Consider the following 21,472-nt stretch of genomic DNA (forward strand, 5'->3'; position numbering starts at 1 on the left):
AGAGAAAACATAAGATCAACATTATCAAAAAATATATATAACATCACATCCAATTAGCCTTTTTTAAGAGTACATCTTCATCGAGTTTCTGAATGTAAAAATCTACTGGCAGCCATTATCAAACTCATGATTCATATACATTATAGATATACATATACACTTTCCTTCTCTGCCATCACTCGGGACAAAGTGTTGGGTGAATCCTGCAGGTGAAAGTCCGCTCCGCCACCTTCCTTAACTATAGCGCATAAAGAAATGTCAAGCACTTTAGAAGCAGGTTCTAAGGCAACATGTGAACTAAAACAGAAGCAGGTGTACATCCCAGGCTCCTTAGTGTCTCACCTTCTCCCCTCGGACGAGGAACATTCTCTAATGCATAAAGTACACCTCACCATGTCACTACAGGGTGACGAGAGAGTAGAAGACAGACCAAACAATACTGAAGTCACAATAAACGCTATTCCACTTCTTCCAACGCTCATACATTTCGTCTTCTAAAAGAACGTGGGTGGGACCTTTAAAAGCGGGTTGGAGTTAATATCCATCGCATCCCCTCTCCCCCAGCGATGGGGTGGGCGTAGAGGTCTAGTCCGGATCCAGGTCGTCCACTCTGGACCTCCAAGGCAGGTCTGTGATACATCCTTCAGTCAGAACCGCCGGTCACGATGTGCAGAAAACTAATAGATACCCAATAAAACCAGAACCATCGCACAGCCACCAGCTCAACGACCCGGCCCTGGGATCCAAAGTACAGGGCCCAGTGCCGGCTGGGATTGACAGTACATGCCAGCGCCGGCTGGGATTGACAGTACATGCCAGCGTTGGCTGGGATTGACAGTACAGGCCAGCGCCTTCACGCTCCCAACATGATGACCGCTCGCTCAGGAAGCGCATGCTGATTGGCCAGCAGAGAACCAGGGGGCAGGACCAGTGCAGACCCACCCCCACCCCTCACCCCCCTGGCAATACCCCCTCCACGGACGGGCCGAAGACCCCCATGATTATAACCCTTCCTCATTGGTGGATCCTAAAGACACCCGTGATTATCGCCCTTCCTCATTGGTCGATCCTAAAGACACCCGTGGATATAATCCACCCTTATTGGTTACCCAGTGCACATCAGTGAACATAACCACGTCACATTGGCTGACCATAAAGACAGCCGTGAACAACGCCACCTCTGATTGGTTAACCCAGTGAACACAGCCCCGCCCCTTTATATTCTACCGCAACAACAAAAATAAAACGTCTCCGTGGTCCGTCTGGGGGGGTGAGGAGGGGAACCGTCTCTCCCTTTTCCCTCCCTCTCCAGGAGTACTGACAGAACTGGGGGGGGGGGGGGGGGGCTCGGTACATCCAGAACAAAGCTGCTTAACAGGGGGGGGTGGTCCCAGGATGGACCAGGTGGGGGTCGGGTAGGGTGGGGGTCGGGTAGGGTGGGGGTCAGGTGGGGTGGGGTGGGGGTCGGGTAGGGTAGGGAGGGGTTGATTTGTTTGATCATTAAAAATAATCTTTGTAAATAAAATTAAAACGACACCAATTTCCTCCACTGCTCATTATCTGGTGTCCAATCACGTTTCAGCGGCGGCATGCAACCACTTCCTGTCCGGGGGCAGGGGGGGGGGGGCATAAAGGAAGTGCAGGGGGTCAGACCCCGGTCAACCCAACAGGTTGACTACTAGTTACTGGTAACCAGCACTGATTAGGATGAGGTGTTCCACTTGGCGCGTGTGCAGGGGGGGGGGGTGGGGTGGGCGTGGTCACTGGGGGCGGGGCCTGGTCATGGGGGCGGGATCAGGAGGTGCCCTGTCTCTTCTGCTGTTGCACGCGGATGAGGTCCAGCTGCTTCTTGCACTTGTGGTAGTAGGTGGCCAGGCTCTGGTTCTCCTCCAGCAGCTTCTTGTGCTCCTGGACCAGCCTCGACGTGGTCTGCTGGTCCTTCTCGTCCTGGTCCAGCTCCGCGATCAGCTCCTTCCTAGACCGCGGAGCACACAGGATATGACATCACAGTGACGGCATCAACCAATGATATGACATCACAGTGACGGCATCAACCAATGATATGACATCACAGTGACGGCATCAACCAATGATATGACATCACAGTGACGGCATCAACCAATGATATGACATCACAGTGACGGCATCAACCAATGCTATGACATCACAGTGACGGCATCAACCAATGATATGACATCACAGTGACGGCATCAACCAATGCTATGATGCCGCCTTCAAAACTGAGTTACCGGGAGATTCGGGGGTTCGGACCTTAAGCTCGGTGAGAAGTGCTTTGAACACTCTGTTGGGTCCGAGTTTTCGCTCTGAGTTTCGTGCGGGAGTAGAGCTACCGGAGCCCTCAGAGTTCACGCCACAACAATGGCCGCCCATTTCATTGATAAGACTAAAGTGAACTTGCAGCAAGCGGCAAACGTAACCATTCTAACATTTGCATTACCAGGCATTATAGCTTACAATTCTAAACATCACCTGATAAATTCATGTTCAATCACCGCAAGCAGTCCTAATAACTGATTCATCTGATTCAGCAAAGAGGTCCCTAAGAGCAGCAATACTTATTGTTATGAAGTCTAGTATCACGAACGATCAGTTTTTCCTGGTTTACGTCACAGCCTACGAACTCCTGAAGGGCGTTTCCTGATCACTCTTATTTCGGAAGAAGGGAAGGTTTACGTAAAGACAGGTTAGAGCTTCCGAACCTCCGAGCTGCATTAACAATAAAAACAACGTTGCACCCGTCATGTGACCGCACAATCATTGGACCGTATTTGACAGAGGGCGGTGCTGAGAATGTGGGAGGAGCTACATGGCCGACCCCGCCCCTCTCCTTACTTCCTCTGGATGAGCAGAGCGATCTCCGTCTGCACCTTCAGGTACTCCTGGGCCATCTTACAGTGCTGCTCGAACACCGCCATGGACTCCTTGGAGTTAGGACAGGGGGCCAGGGGCTGGGGGGGGGGGGGGACACACCAATACATTACATCACAGACCCCACACACACACACAGACCCCACACACACACACACACACACACACACACACACACAGAGACCCCACACACACACACACACACACACACACACACACACACACACACACACCCCCCAAAGGAACTTCAGACAAGATGGTGAAAGGACTCTGTCTTCTCCTTCCTCAAGGTTGGAACACTAAACTAAAGTAAAGTAAAGTAAGAGGCGGTCCTCGTGTGCCAGATGGACTGGGTCTCTCCTCCCGGTTGCCGGGCAACCAGCTGTCACCTGCTCAGCAATCATCTTCATGCAAAAAACAATGACCAATTATCCAATCAGCCAGTTAAGCCTGCATCAACACCAGGCCAGAGGGATCAACACCTGGGCCGGCATCAAGCACTGCTGTGATTGGACGCCGGTGCTGGAGAGTTATGTCACCATGTCAACCAATTTGAGCCAATCAGAGGCGGGCGTTGCGTGCGTTCGAGGCTGATTGGCTCACCTGCAGCTGGTAGTCCAGGGTGAGGTATGCCATGGGGATGGAGTTGTCCGAACCGTTGGAGTCTGAGCAGACGATAAAGGGTTCAGTCCGACGTCATGACGACCATGAACAGCAGAAACATTCAGTTATAATAATAATAAGTATAAGATATTACATGTGATACAACAAATCTGTTCAATCTATTTCATAAATTCTTGCTCCTTAAAAAAATACTTAAAAAAACTGCATGAAAACCTGTTAAAATTGTTTCTATTTTAATATGATCCAATGTGTTAATTCCTTTCAATGGTTAGTTATGCGTCAAGTCATCATTCATTATCATAAAAACAAAACTAACGTATGTCCTCTACCGCATCATTCCACTCATGCATTACTAGTCATTACCAGTTCGTTAACCTCACAGCATCATTGCCTAAGTCATATTTTGGCCAAATTGTGATATCTAACCTACCTCTACTCTCCTGGGGCTGCTGATTCGCTGCGCCTCATTGGCTACATCCTAAGCCAATCAGAGTCATCTAATTGACGCTAAATACAAAACGAACCTTCAAATATGACTTGGGTTATGCTACGAGGCTAACGAGTGTGGCTAACAGGGGAGGTCAACTGAGCCATGACGACATTGAGACACCTCAGGCCTTCTGGACCAATCAGAGCGCAGCCTCAGGCCTTCTGGATCAATCAGAGGTGCAGCCTCAGGCCTTCTGGACCAATCAGAGTGCAGCCTCAGGCCTTCTGGACCAATCAGAGTGCAGCCTCAGGCCTTCTGGACCAATCAGAGCGCAGCCTCAGGCCTTCTGGACCAATCAGAGCGCAGCCTCAGGCCTTCTGGACCAATCAGAGCGCAGCCTGAGGCCTTCTGGACCAATCAGAGCGCAGACGGCCGTACCTGGGTCGTCGGGGGAGTAGTATCCCCTGCTGCCCGGCCGGTCAGACGGCATCATCCTCACGCTGGGGCTGGACGACCTACTGCTGTTCCTGCTGCCCTGTGAGTGGACACAAGCCCCGTCAATCACCCTGCACGGCCAATCCCAGACGCCCGTTCCGACAAAACAAGAGGTCGGGTTTCGTGGTTAAAAATTGGGGAATTTCATTGTGAAGACGTTGACAGGAGATTAATGTCAAAGTAAAATACAATTGAAAATACCTAGGGTTGCCTGTTTGTGTGGGAAATCTGGCAACACTGGATGTAATCCACTGAACTATGATATATATATATATCGTATCTTTACGTCATGAGTCTCATGGGCGGGGCAGGGCAAGGCCAGCCAGTAGATCCAGGCCAGAAGGCCTTGTCTTGCACAACACCCCGAACACCGCAGAGCCAAGTTGCCCCTGAACTCACGGTGAACCCCAGACTTTACAGAGTTGAGGCTCCTCTCAGAAAACAAATAAATGTTTGGGGGAGCGGAAGCAGAGCGAGAGAGAGATCGAGAGAGAGTCTGCCAAGGGGGTGCTCTCCGTTCAAAGCTGTCTGCTCGTGTTTGAGGTGGTGGGGGAGGGGGAGGAGGTGAGGGGGGGGGGGGGGGGGGGGGGGCACGACGTCTTCATCTTCCCTGGGTTGGAATATCAAACGCCTCCTATAGTCTCTCTCCATCCTCCCATAGGAAGCTCCTCTACTTGTCAAAGGAAGGCAGAGAGGAGGCAGGCAGTGAGCAGCTGTCACATAGAGACGCTTCAGGGAGGAGAGGGGGGGGAGAGGGGGAGGAGGGAGAGGGGGGGGAGGAGAGGGGAGAGGGGGGGAGGGAGAGGGAGATGAGGTGCAGATAGGAGGGGGAGGAGTGGAGAGAGATGCTGATGGAGGAGAAGAGGGAGCTTCAATAAGGACAGGAGAAGGATGCTGATGGCTTCACCAAAGACGAGAGGAGAGGAGAGGAGGAGATATGCTGATGGAGGAGAAGTGGGGACACAAAAGCAGGCAGAGAGGGAGGAGGCGCGCTGCTGATGGTGGAGAGGGGCGGACGAGGAAAGATGCAGATGGAGGGAGTAGGAGACAGAGCAGGAGAGAGGGCTGATGGAGGGAGTAGGAGAGAGGGCTGGTGTAGGGAGTAGGAGACGGAGCAGGAGAGAGGGCTGATGGAGGGAGTAGGAGACGGAGCAGGAGAGGACTGATGGAGGGAGTAGGAGACAGAGCAGGAGAGAGGGCTGATGGAGGGAGTAGGAGAGAGGGCTGATGGAGGGAGTAGGAGACAGAGCAGGAGAGAGGACTGATGGAGGGAGTAGGAGACAGAGCAGGAGAGGACTGATGGAGGGAGTAGGAGACAGAGCAGGAGAGAGGGCTGGTGTAGGGAGTAGGAGACAGAGCAGGAGAGAGGACTGATGGAGGGAGTAGGAGAGAGGGCTGGTGTAGGGAGTAGGAGACAGAGCAGGAGAGGACTGATGGAGGGAGTAGGAGACAGAGCAGGAGAGAGGGCTGGTGTAGGGAGTAGGAGACGGAGCAGGAGAGAGGGCTGATGGAGGGAGTAGGAGACGGAGCAGGAGAGAGGGCTGGTGTAGGGAGTAGGAGACAGAGCAGGAGAGGGCTGGTGTAGGGAGTAGGAGACAGAGCAGGAGAGAGGGCTGATGGGGGGGAGTAGGAGACAGAGCAGGAGGGCTGATGGAGGGAGTAGGAGACAGAGCAGGAGAGGACTGATGGAGGGAGTAGGAGACAGAGCAGGAGAGAGGACTGATGGAGGGAGTAGGAGACAGAGCAGGAGGGCTGATGGAGGGAGTAGGAGACAGAGCAGGAGGGCTGATGGAGGGCTGGGTGTGGAATAAAAAGGGCCTCCAATGCTACCCGGCGCTCGACTAAACCTCAGAGTATTGTGCTCTGGGCAGAGCGACGTTCAGCAAACAAAAACACACACAGACTTTCCTGTGATGTTCGGGGACTTCGGGCCCTGAGAGGAGGGTTAGCTGATAAATGGCGAGGGGGAATGCGTTTACAGAGCGCTCTTCTAACCGGCGTCCGCTCAAAGCGCTTTACAATATCGCCCAGCATTCACCAACGGCGGGGGGTCAGCCACGCAGGGCGACAGCCAGCTCTCCGGGAGCGGTCAGGTGGGGGCGTCTCGCTCAGGGACACCTCGACGGTGCTGGGGGGGGGGGGGGGGGTCTGGACTCACCTGGCTGGTGTCAGACATGATCCCGGGGAGGTCCTGGATGGAGCGCCGCCGCTGGGCGTCACAGGAGGCTGAGGAGGGGAGACCAGGAGAGGGGGTGAGCCGGAGGGGGAGGGGGGGAGGAGCAGGAGAGGGGGCGAGCCCGAGGGGGAGGGGGGGGGAGGAGCAGGAGGTTGGAGGGAGGTGAGAGGAGGAGCTAGACCCGGAAGGTGTTTCCCAGAAGGGTGGAGAAAAAGGCGTGTCCGTTCGGGGGCCAAGAAGGAGGAAAGGGACGGTTGAACCCTGAGCGACACCTCCACCTGGGGCCCGTCACCGTGGTAACGAGACGGCGCTAACGAGACGGGCCCCGACTCCTCCCACTGCTCAACCTCTTCCCATCACCCCGTCGTTCTAGACCCCGACCAATGCCCCCTATGGGGCCTACAGCAGGGGGGGGCGGTCTGCCTCATACTGCAACACTTCTCAGGCCTGTCAGGGAAACGTTCAAACCTGTTCCATCACATTGTGGCAGGACTCACATACCGGGCTACCGATACGCTGGGAGGAAGAAACTAAGGAAAGGCTCGCACTATTCTGTTCTACATGGAAGAAGAGCGTCATCCAGGCCACAGCTGCGTGCGCGCGTGCGTGCGTGCGTTCGTTTGCGCGTCTGCCTGAGTCATCGACTTCACCTCCCAAGCACCGAGGGAATAAAATGAAACCAATCAAAGTAATCCAAAATGTGTTCATAAGCATTCCCGATCCAAACTAAGTTGGGGGTCGTTGTGGCCTGGAGAATGAATGATGAACAGCTGTGAACACAGAGATACCCTATCTTTAAAGAACTACAACTCCCAGAGACCTCTGACCTAGTTACTCACTCAAATGCGATAAAACTAAAATGTTTTTCCTTCTTATCCAACCCCCCCCCCCCCTCACTCTCCTGGTAAAAATAACCACGACCTCCATCAATGAAGTCAGAGCAACACACTTTCATACTTAATGGAAGGAGAAAGCATTCCAGATGTCCCAAGAGAGAGAGAGGGTGAGCTCATGTTCAGACAGTGACAGACACACAGACACACAGACACACAGACACACAGACGCAGACACAGAGACAGAGACAGAGACAGAGACAGACTTCTTACTTCCAGAGTAGAAAATGTCCGGACCAAACGATTGCTTTACGACGTCACCCTGATTATCTCCCCCTGCTCAATGATCAAACTATCTGCCATTGGCAGGTGTCCATTTTTTAGCCCGCCGCCATGGAAACGAGATTGAACCCCAGCGCTCCCTTCTCGGGCTAGGACCCTTAGTCAGCAGTGAGTGAGTGAGTGAGGGGGTGAGAGAGTGAGTGAGGGGGTGAGAGAGTGAGTGAGGGGGTGAGAGAGTGAGTGAGTGAGGGGGTGGGTGAGTGAGTGAGTGAGGGGGTGAGGGTTGAGGGTCAGGTACATCCAGAGGGTTTGAAGGGAGACAGGCCCCCCCCCTCAGCGCGGGGGGGAGGGGGGGGGTTACCACGGTGATACCTGTGACGACGATCTTGGGAACGTCCAGAATGGTGCCGTAGGACGCGGTCTTACGGTGACCTCGCTTAAAGGGCGGGCGTGCTGCGGAGACATGCACAGACACACACACACACACATGGATATATAGAGCTGCACCACGCATGCAGACAGACGGGCAGACAGACAGGCAGACAGAGACACAGACAGGCAGACAGACACACAAGACAGGCGGACACACTGACAAGACAGGCGGACAGGCAAATAATACACATCATACAAAGTACGACAGAAACAGGGCGGGGCCAGCGAGCCGGCCCCGCCAAGCTGAGGCTGGACAACAATGCCGACACATGACGTCACTTCCTGTTTCAGACGACATGCGGGGACAGGAGCGTACACGAGCGTGCACATGCAGGGCAGCATGCCCCCTGGTGATGGGCTGGGGGGGGGGGGGGGGGGGGGGGGAGACGCTGACCCTAACCCTGAGGGCCGGAGGCTGAGCGAGCGGAAGTGCAACTGCTCCTAGCTCTCTTCAAAGTAAAAGCTCACAGCGAGGTAATTAATATCCAACCCGAGTCGTCCATCGGTCCTGGAGGAGGGAAGACTAACGGGGTGGCAGTAAACCATCAGTGGACGGTGACCCCCGGTCTGAGTGACGGTGGCTCCACGCCCGGTGGGCACTAGGGGGCGCTGTGGAGGCCGGCCTTACCTGCGGGCGTGAAGGGCAGCTTGGGCTCCAGCTCCGACAGGTCTGTGCTCATCCTCTTGCCCTCCGAGGAGAGGAGGCCCTGGGGGCGGGCCGACAGGCTCTCCACGCTGCCCCCTCTGGACAGGGGGAGCGAGCGCAGCGGGTCGCCCTGGCAACACACACACACACACACACTTAGAGGAGGACACTAACCCCCACGGTGGTGGGGCGGGGGAAACTGGTGGTGAGGACACTGGTGGAGTAACCTTGGTTTTGAAGTGGGGGGGGGGGACTGGGGGTGAAGGTGTATACTGGTGGGGTACCAGTGGGTGGAGTCACCTTGGGTTTGAAGTGGGGGGGGTGACGGTGTATACTGGTGGAGTACCAGTGGGTGGAGTCACCTTGGGTTTGAAGTGGGGGGGGTGACGGTGTATACTGGTGGAGTACCAGTGGGTGGAGTCACCTTGGGTTTGAAGTGGGGGGGGTGACGGTGTATACTGGTGGAGTACCAGTGGGTGGAGTCACCTTGGGTTTGAAGTGGGGGGGGAACTGGGGGGTGATCTTGATGGTGTCGTTGCTGCCCTGGGAGTCGCCCTGCTCCAGGTTGGCGTTGCTGCGGCTGCTGGTGCAGGTGAGGTCCATGCAGGAGCCTGGGGGCACAGCGGGGGGGGGGGGGGAGGGGGTACGTCGGGGTGTTGGTAGCAGTGTATGTGGCGGTGGTGGTGTTGTTGTTGGTAGGTGGTGTTGGTACCAGTATGTGTGGTAGGTGGTGTTGTTGTTGGTAGGTGGTGTTGGTACCAGTGTGTGTGACGGTGCTGGTACCAGTGTTGTGAGGTGGTGGTGTTGCAGTTGGTCTTGCTGGGTGGTGTTGTACCAGTGTGTGTGACGGTGCTGGTACCTGTGTTGTGAGGTGGTGGTGTTGTTGGTGGTGTTAGGTGGTGTTGTACCAGTGTGTGTGAGGGTGCTGGTACCAGTGTTGTGAGGTGGTGGTGGTGTTGGTGGTAGTGTTAGGTGGTGTTGTACCAGTGTGTGTGAGGGTGCTGGTACCTGTGCTGGTGGCGGAGTTGCTCTGCCCGTCGTCTGAGTACTGGTAAGGGTACTGCAGCGCCTCCTCTGACCCGGGGAAGAACTGCCAACGGGTCACAACAAACAAGTCACTCCTGCTCCCCCGGGGAATACCGCCAATGAATCACCACCGCTTAACGTGCATTTGAGTGCGTGCGTGTGCATGTGCACGTGCGTGTGCACGTGCGTGCGTGCGCTGGTACCCTCATGAGGTGGGTCATGATCTTGACGATCTCCTCCATGGAGGGCCTCTGGGTGGGGTCCTTGGACCAGCAGCGCGTCATCAGGCTCTCGATGGGCTTGGGCAGGTTCTTGATGAGAGGGGGCCGCGTGCCTGGGGCCAGGAGGGGGACACCGGGTTAGACGCTCCTATACTGGGGTTAGACGCTCCTACACCGGGTTAGACGCTCCTATACGGGGGTTAGACGCTCCTATACTGGGGTTAGACGCTCCTACACCGGGTTAGACGCTACTATACTGGGGTTAGACGCTCCTATACCGGGGGTTAGAGACTCCTATACTGGGGTTAGACGCTACTATACTGGGGTTAGAGGCTCCTACACCGGGGGTTAGACACTCCTACACCGGGTTAGACGCTCCTATACTGGGGTTAGATGCTCCTATACTGGGGTTAGACGCTCCTATACTGGGGTTAGATGCTCCTATACTGGGGTTAGACGCTACTATACTGGGGTTAGAGGCTCCTACACCGGGGGTTAGACACTCCTACACCGGGTTAGACGCTCCTATACTGGGGTTAGACGCTCCTATACTGGGGTTAGACGCTCCTATACTGGGGTTAGACGCTCCTATACTGGGGTTAGACGCTCCTACACCGGGTTAAACGCTCCTATACTGGGGTTAGACGCTCCTATACCGGGGGTTAGACGCTCCTATACTGGGGTTAGACGCTCCTTCAGGGGGTTAGACGTTCCTTCAGGGGGTTAGACGATCTTTCGGGGGGTAAGACGTTCTTTCAGGGGGTTAGACGTTCCTTCAGGGGGTTAGACGTTCTTTCGGGGGGTTAGACGTTCTTTCAGGGGGTTAGACGTTCCTTCAGGGGGTTAGACGTTCCTTCAGGGGGTTAGACGTTCCTTCAGGGGGTTAGACGTTCCTTCAGGGGGTTAGCTATCTACCAAACCAGGGTTAGAGGTTCCTACTTGGGTTTGACGTTCCCTTCAGGGGTTAGACGTTCCTGTAGTCCTCCTGAACAAGACTCACGCCACCTGCTCTGAGGACTTTCTAAAACTAATCTAAAACTAACTGGGACACGGGCTGAGCACTATCAATCCCCAGGGGGTCTTCCTGGGATCAGACAGACAGAACGGCTCTCTACCAAAGAAGGGGGGGGGGGGGGGGGGGGGGGGGGGGAGGGGGCTCCTCGGCCCGTTTAGGCGGGAGAAGGCAGCAGAAGGCGATGCTGGCGTCCCTAATGGCTGTGCGTGTACACGGGCGCTTTACTGCTCCCTAGGGGCACATTCAGCATAAAGGCACCGTCTTGCTAATTGCCAATATGCTAAAGAACCAGCTACCAGGTGTAGGTAATGATTCAGAAGGACATCTTTAGCCGGGAAGCAAAACCCTAGCTCTCCGGGGACTGCTAGCATCTCCTTTAGCGTGATGCTATCCATCTTTGTATGAGGCGCAGACGCTGAGTAAGCTACACCCACAGGGAAAGATTAAGTCTTTGGAAACATACTGAAGGTCAAGTGGATTTGTTTATAAAACCTTTCATCGTAATTCTAAAAGGTGCGTTCACACCAAACGCGAAGGGGCGACACCATCCCATACAAAGCGTAGAGATGCGAATCAGGCGAATTATTCGCTAGAGAAAACCAGCGACAAAACCTGTCGCGCCACACTTTCACCCTGCACAGGCGAGCGCGTTCACAAGGATTTGTAGCGCGACAAATTTGGCTCGAGACATTCGTGTGATGACAGCCAATCAGCGATCAACAGCGTGGCCACTGAGTGACATGTCTCACGTAACAGCCAATCAGCGTTCAACCGGGTCCCGGTCCCGGGTCAGCATGCGGTGGCGGGCCTCACCGTTGTGGACGGCCCACATGATCCTGAAGGCCGGTCCTCCGATCTCGTCGAAGGGCTTCCTGCGCGTGATGACCTCCCACAGGATAATGCCCCAACTGAACACGTCACACTTCTCACTGTAGTTACTGCCTGAGGACAGAGGCACAGAGAGAGAGGCTGAGGGTGGAGACACACAGAGAGAGAGGCTGAGGGTGGAGGCACAGAGAGAGAGGCTGAGGGTGGAGGCACAGAGAGAGAGGCTGAGGGTGGAGACACAGAGAGAGGCTGAGGGTGGAGACACAGAGAGAGGCTGAGGGTGGAGACACAGAGAGAGAGGCTGAGGGTGGAGACACACAGAGAGAGGCTCAGAGAGAGGCTCAGGGTGGAGGCACAGAGAGAGGCTGAGGGTGGAGACACAGAGAGAGGCTGAGGGTGGAGGCACAGAGAGAGGCTGAGGGTGGAGACACACAGAGAGAGGCTGAGGGCGGAGGCACAGAGAGAGAGGCTGAGGGTGGAGACAGAGAGAGAGGCTGAGGGTGGAGACACAGAGAGAGGCTGAGGGTGGAGACAGAGAGAGAGGCTGAGGGTGGAGACACAGAGAGAGGCTGAGGGTGGAGACACAGAGAGAGGCTGAGGGTGGAGACACAGAGAGAGGCTGAGGGTGGAGACACAGAGAGAGGCTGAGGGTGGAGACACAGAGAGAGGCTGAGGGTGGAGACACAGAGAGAGGCTGAGGGTGGAGACACAGAGAGAGGCTGAGGGTGGAGACACAGAGAGAGGCTGAGGGTGGAGACACAGAGAGAGGCTGAGGGTGGAGACACAGAGAGAGGCTGAGGGTGGAGACACAGAGAGAGGCTGAGGGTGGAGACACAGAGAGAGGCTGAGGGTGGAGACAGACAGAGAGAGGCTGAGGGTGGAGACACAGAGAGAGGCTGAGGGTGGAGACACAGAGAGAGGCTGAGGGTGGAGACACAGAGAGAGGCTGAGGGTGGAGACACAGAGAGAGGCTGAGGGTGGAGACACAGAGAGAGGCTGAGGGTGGAGACACAGAGAGAGGCTGAGGGTGGAGACACAGAGAGAGGCTGAGGGTGGAGACACACAGAGAGGCTGAGGGTGGAGACACAGAGAGAGGCTGAGGGTGGAGACACAGAGAGAGGCTGAGGGTGGAGACACACAGAGAGGCTGAGGGTGGAGACACAGAGAGAGGCTGAGGGTGGAGACACAGAGAGAGGCTGAGGGTGGAGACACAGAGAGAGGCTGAGGGTGGAGACACAGAGAGAGGCTGAGGGCGGAGACACAGAGAGAGGCTGAGGGTGGAGACACAGAGAGAGGCTGAGGGCGGAGACACAGAGAGAGGCTGAGGGTGGAGACACAGAGAGAGGCTGAGGGTGGAGACACAGAGAGAGGCTGAGGGTGGAGACACAGAGAGAGGCTGAGGGTGGAGACACAGAGAGAGGCTGAGGGTGGAGACACAGAGAGAGGCTGAGGGTGGAGACACAGAGAGAGGCTGAGGGTGGAGACACAGAGAGAGGCTCAGGGTGGAGACACAGAGAGAGGCTGAGGGTGGAGGACAGAGAGAGAGGCTGAGGGTGGAGACAACAGAGAAGGCTGAGGGTGGAGACACAGAGAGAGGCTGAGGGTGGAGACACAGAGAGAGGCTGAGGGTGGAGACACAGAGAGAGGCTGAGGGTGGAGACACAGAGAGAGGCTGAGGGTGGAGACACAGAGAGAGGCTGAGGGTGGAGACACAGAGAGAGGCTGAGGGTGGAGACACACAGAGAGGCTGAGGGTGGAGCACACAGAGAGGGCTGAGGGTGGAGACACACAGAGAGGCTGAGGGTGGAGACACACAGAGAGGCTGAGGGTGGAGACACACAGAGAGGCTGAGGGTGGAGACACAGAGAGAGGCTGAGGGTGGAGACACACAGAGAGGCTGAGGGTGGAGTCACAGAGAGAGGCTGAGGGTGGAGACACAGAGAGAGGCTGAGGGTGGAGACACAGAGAGAGGCTGAGGGTGGAGACACAGAGAGAGGCTGAGGGTGGAGACACAGAGAGAGGCTGAGGGTGGAGACAGCAGAGAGAGGCTGAGGGTGGAGACACAGAGAGAGGCTGAGGGTGGAGACACAGAGAGAGGCTGAGGGTGGAGACACAGAGAGAGGCTGAGGGTGGAGACACAGAGAGAGGCTGAGGGTGGAGACACAGAGAGAGGCTGAGGGTGGAGACACAGAGAGAGGCTGAGGGTGGAGACACAGAGAGAGGCTGAGGGTGGAGACACAGAGAGAGGCTGAGGGTGGAGACACAGAGAGAGGCTGAGGGTGGAGACACAGAGAGAGGCTGAGGGTGGAGACACAGAGAGAGGCTGAGGGTGGAGACACAGAGAGAGGCTGAGGGTGGAGACACAGAGAGAGGCTGAGGGTGGAGACACAGAGAGAGGCTGAGGGTGGAGACACAGAGAGAGGCTGAGGGTGGAGACACAGAGAGAGGCTGAGGGTGGAGACACAGAGAGAGGCTGAGGGTGGAGACACAGAGAGAGGCTGAGGGTGGAGACACAGAGAGAGGCTGAGGGTGGAGACACAGAGAGAGGCTGAGGGTGGAGACACAGAGAGAGGCTGAGGGTGGAGACACAGAGAGAGGCTGAGGGTGGAGACACACAGAGAGGCTGAGGGTGGAGACACAGAGAGAGGCTGAGGGTGGAGACACACAGAGAGGCTGAGGGTGGAGACAACAGAGAGGCTGAGGGTGGAGACACACAGAGAGGCTGAGGGTGGAGACACACAGAGAGGCTGAGGGTGGAGACACACAGAGAGGCTGAGGGTGGAGACACAGAGAGAGGCTGAGGGTGGAGACACACAGAGAGGCTGAGGGTGGAGACACAGAGAGAGGCTGAGGGTGGAGACACAGAGAGAGGCTGAGGGTGGAGACACAGAGATGAGGCCTGAGGGTGGAGGACACAGAAGAGAGGCTTGAGGGTGGAGACACAGAATGAGGCTGAGGGTGGAGACAGAGAGAGGCTGAGGGTGGAGACAGACAGAGAGGCTGAGGGTGGAGACACAGAGAGAGGCTGAGGGTGGAGACACAGAGAGAGGCTGAGGGTGGAGACACAGAGAGAGGCTGAGGGTGGAGACACAGAGAGAGGCTGAGGGTGGAGACACAGAGAGAGGCTGAGGGTGGAGACACAGAGAGAGGCTGAGGGTGGAGACACAGAGAGAGGCTGAGGGTGGAGACACAGAGAGAGGCTGAGGGTGGAGACACACAGAGAGGCTGAGGGTGGAGACACAGAGAGAGGCTGAGGGTGGAGACACAGAGAGGCTCAGGGTGGAGACACAGAGAGAGGCTGAGGGTGGAGACACAGAGAGAGGCTGAGGGTGGAGACACAGAGAGAGGCTGAGGGTGGAGACACAGAGAGAGGCTGAGGGCGGAGACACAGAGATGAGGCTGAGGGTGGAGACACAGAGAGAGGCTGAGGGGGGGAGACACAGAGAGAGGCTGAGGGTGGAGACACAGAGAGAGGCTGAGGGTGGAGACACAGAGAGAGGCTGAGGGTGGAGACACAGAGAGAGGCTGAGGGTGGAGACACAGAGAGAGGCTGAGGGTGGAGACACAGAGAGAGGCTGAGGGTGGAGACACAGAGAGAGGCTGAGGGTGGAGACACAGAGAGAGGCTCAGGGTGGAGACACAGAGAGAGGCTGAGGGTGGAGACAGAGAGAGAGGCTGAGGGTGGAGACACACAGAGAGGCTGAGGGTGGAGACACAGAGAGAGGCTGAGGGTGGAGACACAGAGAGAGGCTGAGGGTGGAGACACAGAGAGAGGCTGAGGGTGGAGACACAGAGAGAGGCTGAGGGTGGAGACACACAGAGAGGCTGAGGGTGGAGACACAGAGAGAGGCTGAGGGTGGAGACACACAGAGAGGCTGAGGGTGGAGACACACAGAGAGGCTGAGGGTGGGGACACACAGAGAGGCTGAGGGTGGAGACACACAGAGAGGCTGAGGGTGGAGACACACAGAGAGGCTGAGGGTGGAGACACAGAGAGAGGCTGAGGGTGGAGACACACAGAGAGGCTGAGGGTGGAGACACAGAGAGAGGCTGAGGGTGGAGACACAGAGAGAGGCTGAGGGTGGAGACACAGAGAGAGGCTGAGGGTGGAGACACAGAGAGAGGCTGAGGGTGGAGACACAGAGAGAGGCTGAGGGTGGAGACAGACAGAGGCTGAGGGTGGAGACAGACAGAGAGGCTGAGGGTGGAGACACAGAGAGAGGCTGAGGGTGGAGACACAGAGAGAGGCTGAGGGTGGAGACACACAGAGAGGCTGAGGGTGGAGACACACAGAGAGGCTGAGGGTGGAGACACAGAGAGAGGCTGAGGGTGGAGACACAGAGAGAGGCTGAGGGTGGAGACACAGAGAGAGGCTGAGGGTGGAGACACAGAGAGAGGCTGAGGGTGGAGACACAGAGAGAGGCTGAGGGTGGAGACACACAGAGAGGCTGAGGGTGGAGACACAGAGAGAGGCTGAGGGTGGAGACACACAGAGAGGCTGAGGGTGGTGGTGAGGGGGTAGTGGGTGGTGCAGGTGGAGATACGGGGAGTGGTGGTGAGGGGGAGATGGTGGGGGGTCTGAGGAATAACAGTGGTCTGTGTGTTGTGAGGACGGAGGGGCATCCAGGAGGAGGTCTTAATGTGGTTATGTCCGCCCCAGGGAGAGAGCCAATATAAAGAGAGAAAGAGGGAGTAATCTCACCCTGGTCCCGTAATTACGGTTGTTATTGCAGAATTTAAAGTGCACATTAGCGCACTATTTTAGATCGGCTGCACTGGGGCCATTTGATCGCATTTCAGCGTGCTATAGAGGAGCTGCGGGGGAGTCCATGGGGGAGGGGGGGGAGTTTAATTGCAGGGGAGTCGTGTAGCTCCCGTCTAAAACAAGATAATTACAACGTGCTAGTGGATGCTACCTCCCCGCCCGCCCTCGTAGCACGAGGAACACGTCTCGGATGGACCGGCGCTAACCGCATTAGCCCCGTCTCTGAGGAAATAAAGCCACGGGCGCCGCCGCCGCCGCCGCTACGCTACGCTACACGGTGCTACGCTAGCTTACAATACGTTTATACGGATTGAAATGTTGTTGTGGTTGTTTGACCGTTGTATCTATTGTGCATTTGTATGCGTGTTGTAATCTGGGCGTCCTTGAAAAAGAGGGCCTCCCCTGAATTAATAAAAGGTTCAATCAAATCAGAGAACAGAAACATCGCTTGGAGAGCCCCCCATAGGGGGCGCTGTGCTCACCTTCGAACACCTCGGGGGCCATCCAGGCGGCGCTGCCCTTGTTGTTGGTCATGTGGGTCTGGATGTCGCAGGCCGTCCCGAAGTCACAGATCTTCAGCACCGTGCCGCCGGCCACCAGCAGCAGACTGAGGAGCAGGGGAGACGTCAGTACCTCCAGCCGCCACCAGGACTCCAGACTGCCCCGTGAGGAGGTCCCCTCTAGGACCGCCCCGTGAGGAGGTCCCCTCTAGGACCGCCCCGTGAGGAGGTCCCCTCTAGGACCGCCCCGTGAGGAGGTCCCCTCTAGGACCGCCCCGTGAGGAGGTCCCCTCTAGGACCGCCGCGTGAGGAGGTCCCCTCTAGGACCGCCCCGTGAGGAGGTCCCCTCTAGGACCGCCCCGTGAGGAGGTCCCCTCTAGGACCGCCCCGTGAGGAGGTCCCCTCTAGGACCGCCCCGTGAGGAGGTCCCCTCTAGGACCGCCCCGTGAGGAGGTCCCCTCTAGGACCGCCCCGTGAGGAGGTCCCCTCTAGGACTGCCCTGTGAGGGGGTCACCTGGACCCGCAGAGCCACCCCCTCCCACCCACTGGAGGTTGTACGTCCTGCCACTTAATGTACGCACTTATTGTGTGTTGTATTTAGTTGTGCAGCGTCTTGTCCTCTCCGTGTTGTATACGGGGAATGGGTTAACCTAAAGATTGTTAGAGCTTGGCACTTGGTTCTATGAACATCCTCACCGTACCGACAGTTACATTGTAGTTTCACTTTCTGACAAATGTATTTATTGTAAGTGGCTCTGGATAAGAGCATCTGCTAAACGCCCTGAATGTGAAACCCACTGGGTTCACTGAGGCCTCGTTCAGCCGGTGTCCAGAGGCCAGCTGACGATACGGCCTGCAGGGGGCGATAGTCTACCTGAACACCAGCCCGACCATCAGTCAAACCATCTATGAACATGGCCTACTTCAACGCCAAGGGCAGAAGAAATGGAACTTGGAGAACGTTAACAAAGAACATGAAGATAATAAAACTGATGAGAAATAGCATTAAAAGTGCAAGTGGACAGAAACACTTTAAAAGAAGAGGTGCTAACTTTGCTGCTAATGGTAGCCTTAAGGTGACCGCGGTCCAGTCGCTTTAGGAGGCCCGGATGGGCTGCAGACCATAGAACACGAACACACAGATAGAGCACACACACACACACACACACAAGAATGAGGAGTCAGGCCGATTCCTGCCCATGATGAGCCCTGTAACGCGCCCCGCTAAGCTAGCAGCGGGGGCTAATTAAATGAGGATGTGTGGGTGGCTGGACATGACTGTGAACATGATGCAGTGGGGGTTAGGGTGGGGGTGGGGGTGGGGGTGGGGGAGTTGAAGACGAGGTGTTGAGAGGAGGCGGTACAGCTGGTGGTCAGGTCTCGGTGTAAGGTGGAGCAGGTAAAGGGTGGAGCAGGTTACGGAGTAATGGACTTGGCAGGAGGTAAAGGGTGGAGGAGGGAGCAGGTAAAGGGTGGAGCAGGTAAAGGGAGCAGGTAAAGGGTGGCGCAGGTAACGGGTGGAGGAGGGAGCAGGTAAAGGGGGTAGCAGGTAAAGGGTGGAGCAGGTAACGGGTGGAGGCGGTAAAGGGTGGAGGCGGTAAAGGGTGGAGGAGGAAGCAGGTAAAAAGGTGGAGCAGGTAAAGGGAGGAGGACGAAGCAGGTAAAGGGTGTAGCAGGTAAAGGCTGGAGGAGGTAACGGGTGGAGGAGGGAGCAGGTAAAGCGGGGAGCAGGTAAAGGGGGGCCAGGTACGTACTTGGGGGGCTTGAGGTCTCGGTGGATGAGGGCCTTGGGCTTCATGCCGTGCAGGTAGGCCACGCCCTGGGAGCACTGGAAGCACCAGCTCATGGCGTGGGACGCCGTGTAGAAGGGGAGGGGCTCCGCGCCGTGCAGCACTGAGGACCCGAGGGAGAGCAGGGCGTCAACGAGAGCCCAGGCGGCCAACGGGTCAGAGCGACTTTTAGACCGATCTCTGACACATTAGGAGCACTTGTTTCATACTACAAGGGATGCAGTTTGTCTTGAACTTTTTCAAGTCTAACAACAATTAACTCAATAAAATCCGGCCCAGTTCAGGAAAATTCATCTTTTAATGGAATGGGAATCCTAGTTTAGAATAGGTTTTTCAGATACAAAATGTTAGTTTACATTAATCGCAGGCCGGTCATTTCAAACTACATAAACAAAACTCTGTCCAGTTATGGACATGAATGCATTTGTAAAAAAAAATAATAATGCAATATTTGATTTTGTCAATACCTAAAATAAATACCATCAATGATCACATACACGTGGATCAAACGCTTGAATGTTCAACAAAAGAGAAGAAATGTTTGGCGTTTCAAATTTTGAAAAAACCAAACAGCTCTGTGGTTTAAAAATGTCAACCAATGAGGACTCACCGTTGTACAAGGACCCGCCCTCTGCGTACTCCATCACCAGACATACCTGGCAGGAGCCATTCAGGGAAGTTAATAAAGCAAGTCTTCTCTTCAATGAGGAGCCATTTAAGCCATCGACTGAATTAGCTCATCAAGGACACATTGTTCCATTAAAAAATAAAATACTCCTCTTAGCAACCGATTGCCTCGGTAGTTCAGTGCCGCCCACACACACTTACCGGAGAATTGCAAGAACCGTACAACTTGACGATGTTGGGGTGATTCACTCGGGAGAGCTGCCGCAGCTGAGGGGACAGGGGACACAGCGGGGGTCCAGGTTAAGGCGTTGTCAAGAGGAGCTCTTCAGACGCCATCAGCCAACGAGGACTGCCGAGAGGCGCGGTCCCGGGACCCTACCTCAACGATGAAGGCCTTCCTCTCTGACTCGCTCTCGATGGTCTTGATGGCCACGTCTTTGCCCTTCCACTTGGCTTTGCACACCACGCCAAACGCTCCTCTGCCGACCACCTGACAGCGAGAGGGACAGTTAGGACAGACAGACGGCGTGAGGGACAGTTAGGACAGACAGACAGACAGCCTGAGGGACAGTTAGGACAGACGGACAGACAGCCTGAGGGACAGTTAGGACAGACAGACAGACAGCCTGAGGGACAGTTAGGACAGACAGACAGCCTGAGGGACAGTTAGGACAGACAGACAGCCTGAGGGACAGTTAGGACAGACAGACTGAGAGACAGTTAGGACAGACGGACAGACAGCCTGAGGGACAGTTAGGACAGACAGACAGCCTGAGGGACAGTTAGGACAGACAGACAGACAGTGTGAGGGCCTTAAAAATAAAATCAGATTTTTTCAAACCAAACCCTATTATCGATTTTAATCGTTATTTATTTCTATAAATGACAAATATATATATTTTGATTTTTTCTTTTTCATTTTAAGAATAAGAATGATAAACATGGGCAGAATTTGGTTGCCAAAGTCTTCCGGCAAACTCTGAACACTCACTTGAATTTTTTTCAAAGATCGATTTTTTTTTTTCCGTCCTAAACCATAAATTCAAATTACAATCAAAAATCGATTAATCGCGACTCATACGTTTCTAAATTGATTATGATGTACAGAATCTTCTTAACGAAGGCCATGCGAACGAGGGTGGGCATGCCATTACACTTTATACTTCCATTTGGGGGCGTGTACATTTCATTTCTATATTTAATATCCCTACAGTTCGGTCAGTGACTGATCTCCTTCTGAGACGCCTGCTGTCAGAAGACTTGTCGGCAAACAGCCGTGAAACTGTTGATTCTAGAGGATAACACAAAGTAAAAGACACACCTCCTCCACTTCAATGTCGACATAATCGATCTCTTCAAACGGGTATCCTGGGGGCGTCTCGAGCATGTCGACGGCTGGGCAGTGACGTCACCGGCCCACGCCAGCTGGTCCCACACTGGAGACCAGAAGAACCATCAGACCAGAGGAACACGTCAGAACAGATGTTCAGAACTACATCAGACCAGAGATACACATCAGACCAGCGATACACATCAGACCAGAGATACACATCAGACCAGAGATACACATCAGACCAGAGATACACATCGAACCAGAGATACACATCAGACCAGAGATACACATCAGACCAGAGGAACACATCAGACCAGAGGAACACATCAGACCAGAGAGACCCATCAGACCAAAAGGACACATCAATCCAGATGTTCAGAGACACATCAGTCCAGATATTCAGAGACACATCAGTCCAGATGTTCAGACACATCAGTCCAGATGTTCAGAGACACATCAGTCCAGATGTTCAGAGACACATCAGTCCAGATGTTCAGAGATACATCAGTCCAGATGTTCAGATATGGTATATTGAGGCTCTGAAAAAGAGGGGGGGGGGG

General features: G+C 55.2%; 1 protein-coding gene across 3 annotated transcripts; it reads right to left on the minus strand.

The window, feature by feature from the left end:
• Positions 1 to 1,731: 1,731 nt before the first annotated feature.
• map3k7 (mitogen-activated protein kinase kinase kinase 7) lies at positions 1,732 to 21,411 on the minus strand. Of its 3 annotated transcripts, XM_056580624.1 has the most exons (17): positions 20,901 to 21,411; positions 19,959 to 20,069; positions 19,781 to 19,846; positions 19,563 to 19,608; positions 18,917 to 19,055; positions 17,145 to 17,269; positions 11,883 to 12,011; positions 10,037 to 10,167; positions 9,816 to 9,897; positions 9,294 to 9,418; positions 8,790 to 8,937; positions 8,102 to 8,182; positions 6,597 to 6,664; positions 4,382 to 4,478; positions 3,493 to 3,554; positions 2,854 to 2,969; positions 1,736 to 1,975 (listed from the first exon to the last, which is right to left on the minus strand). In XM_056580624.1, the coding sequence occupies exons 1-17, from the start codon at positions 20,964 to 20,966 to the stop codon at positions 1,795 to 1,797; spliced, it is 1,773 nt and encodes a 590-aa protein (XP_056436599.1). In that variant the 5' UTR covers positions 20,967 to 21,411; the 3' UTR covers positions 1,736 to 1,794. The 3 variants fall into 3 exon arrangements, with proteins under 3 accessions (XP_056436601.1, XP_056436599.1, XP_056436600.1); XM_056580625.1 differs by lacking the exon at positions 8,102 to 8,182; XM_056580626.1 differs by lacking the exons at positions 9,294 to 9,418; positions 9,816 to 9,897; positions 10,037 to 10,167; ... (5 more) ...; positions 19,959 to 20,069; positions 20,901 to 21,411 and adding an exon at positions 9,108 to 9,119 and having other exon boundaries at positions 1,732 to 1,975.
• Positions 21,412 to 21,472: the final 61 nt, after the last annotated feature.

This window comes from Gadus chalcogrammus, chromosome 21, assembly GCF_026213295.1.
Source record: "Gadus chalcogrammus isolate NIFS_2021 chromosome 21, NIFS_Gcha_1.0, whole genome shotgun sequence".
Taxonomy (NCBI): Eukaryota; Metazoa; Chordata; class Actinopteri; order Gadiformes; family Gadidae; genus Gadus; species Gadus chalcogrammus.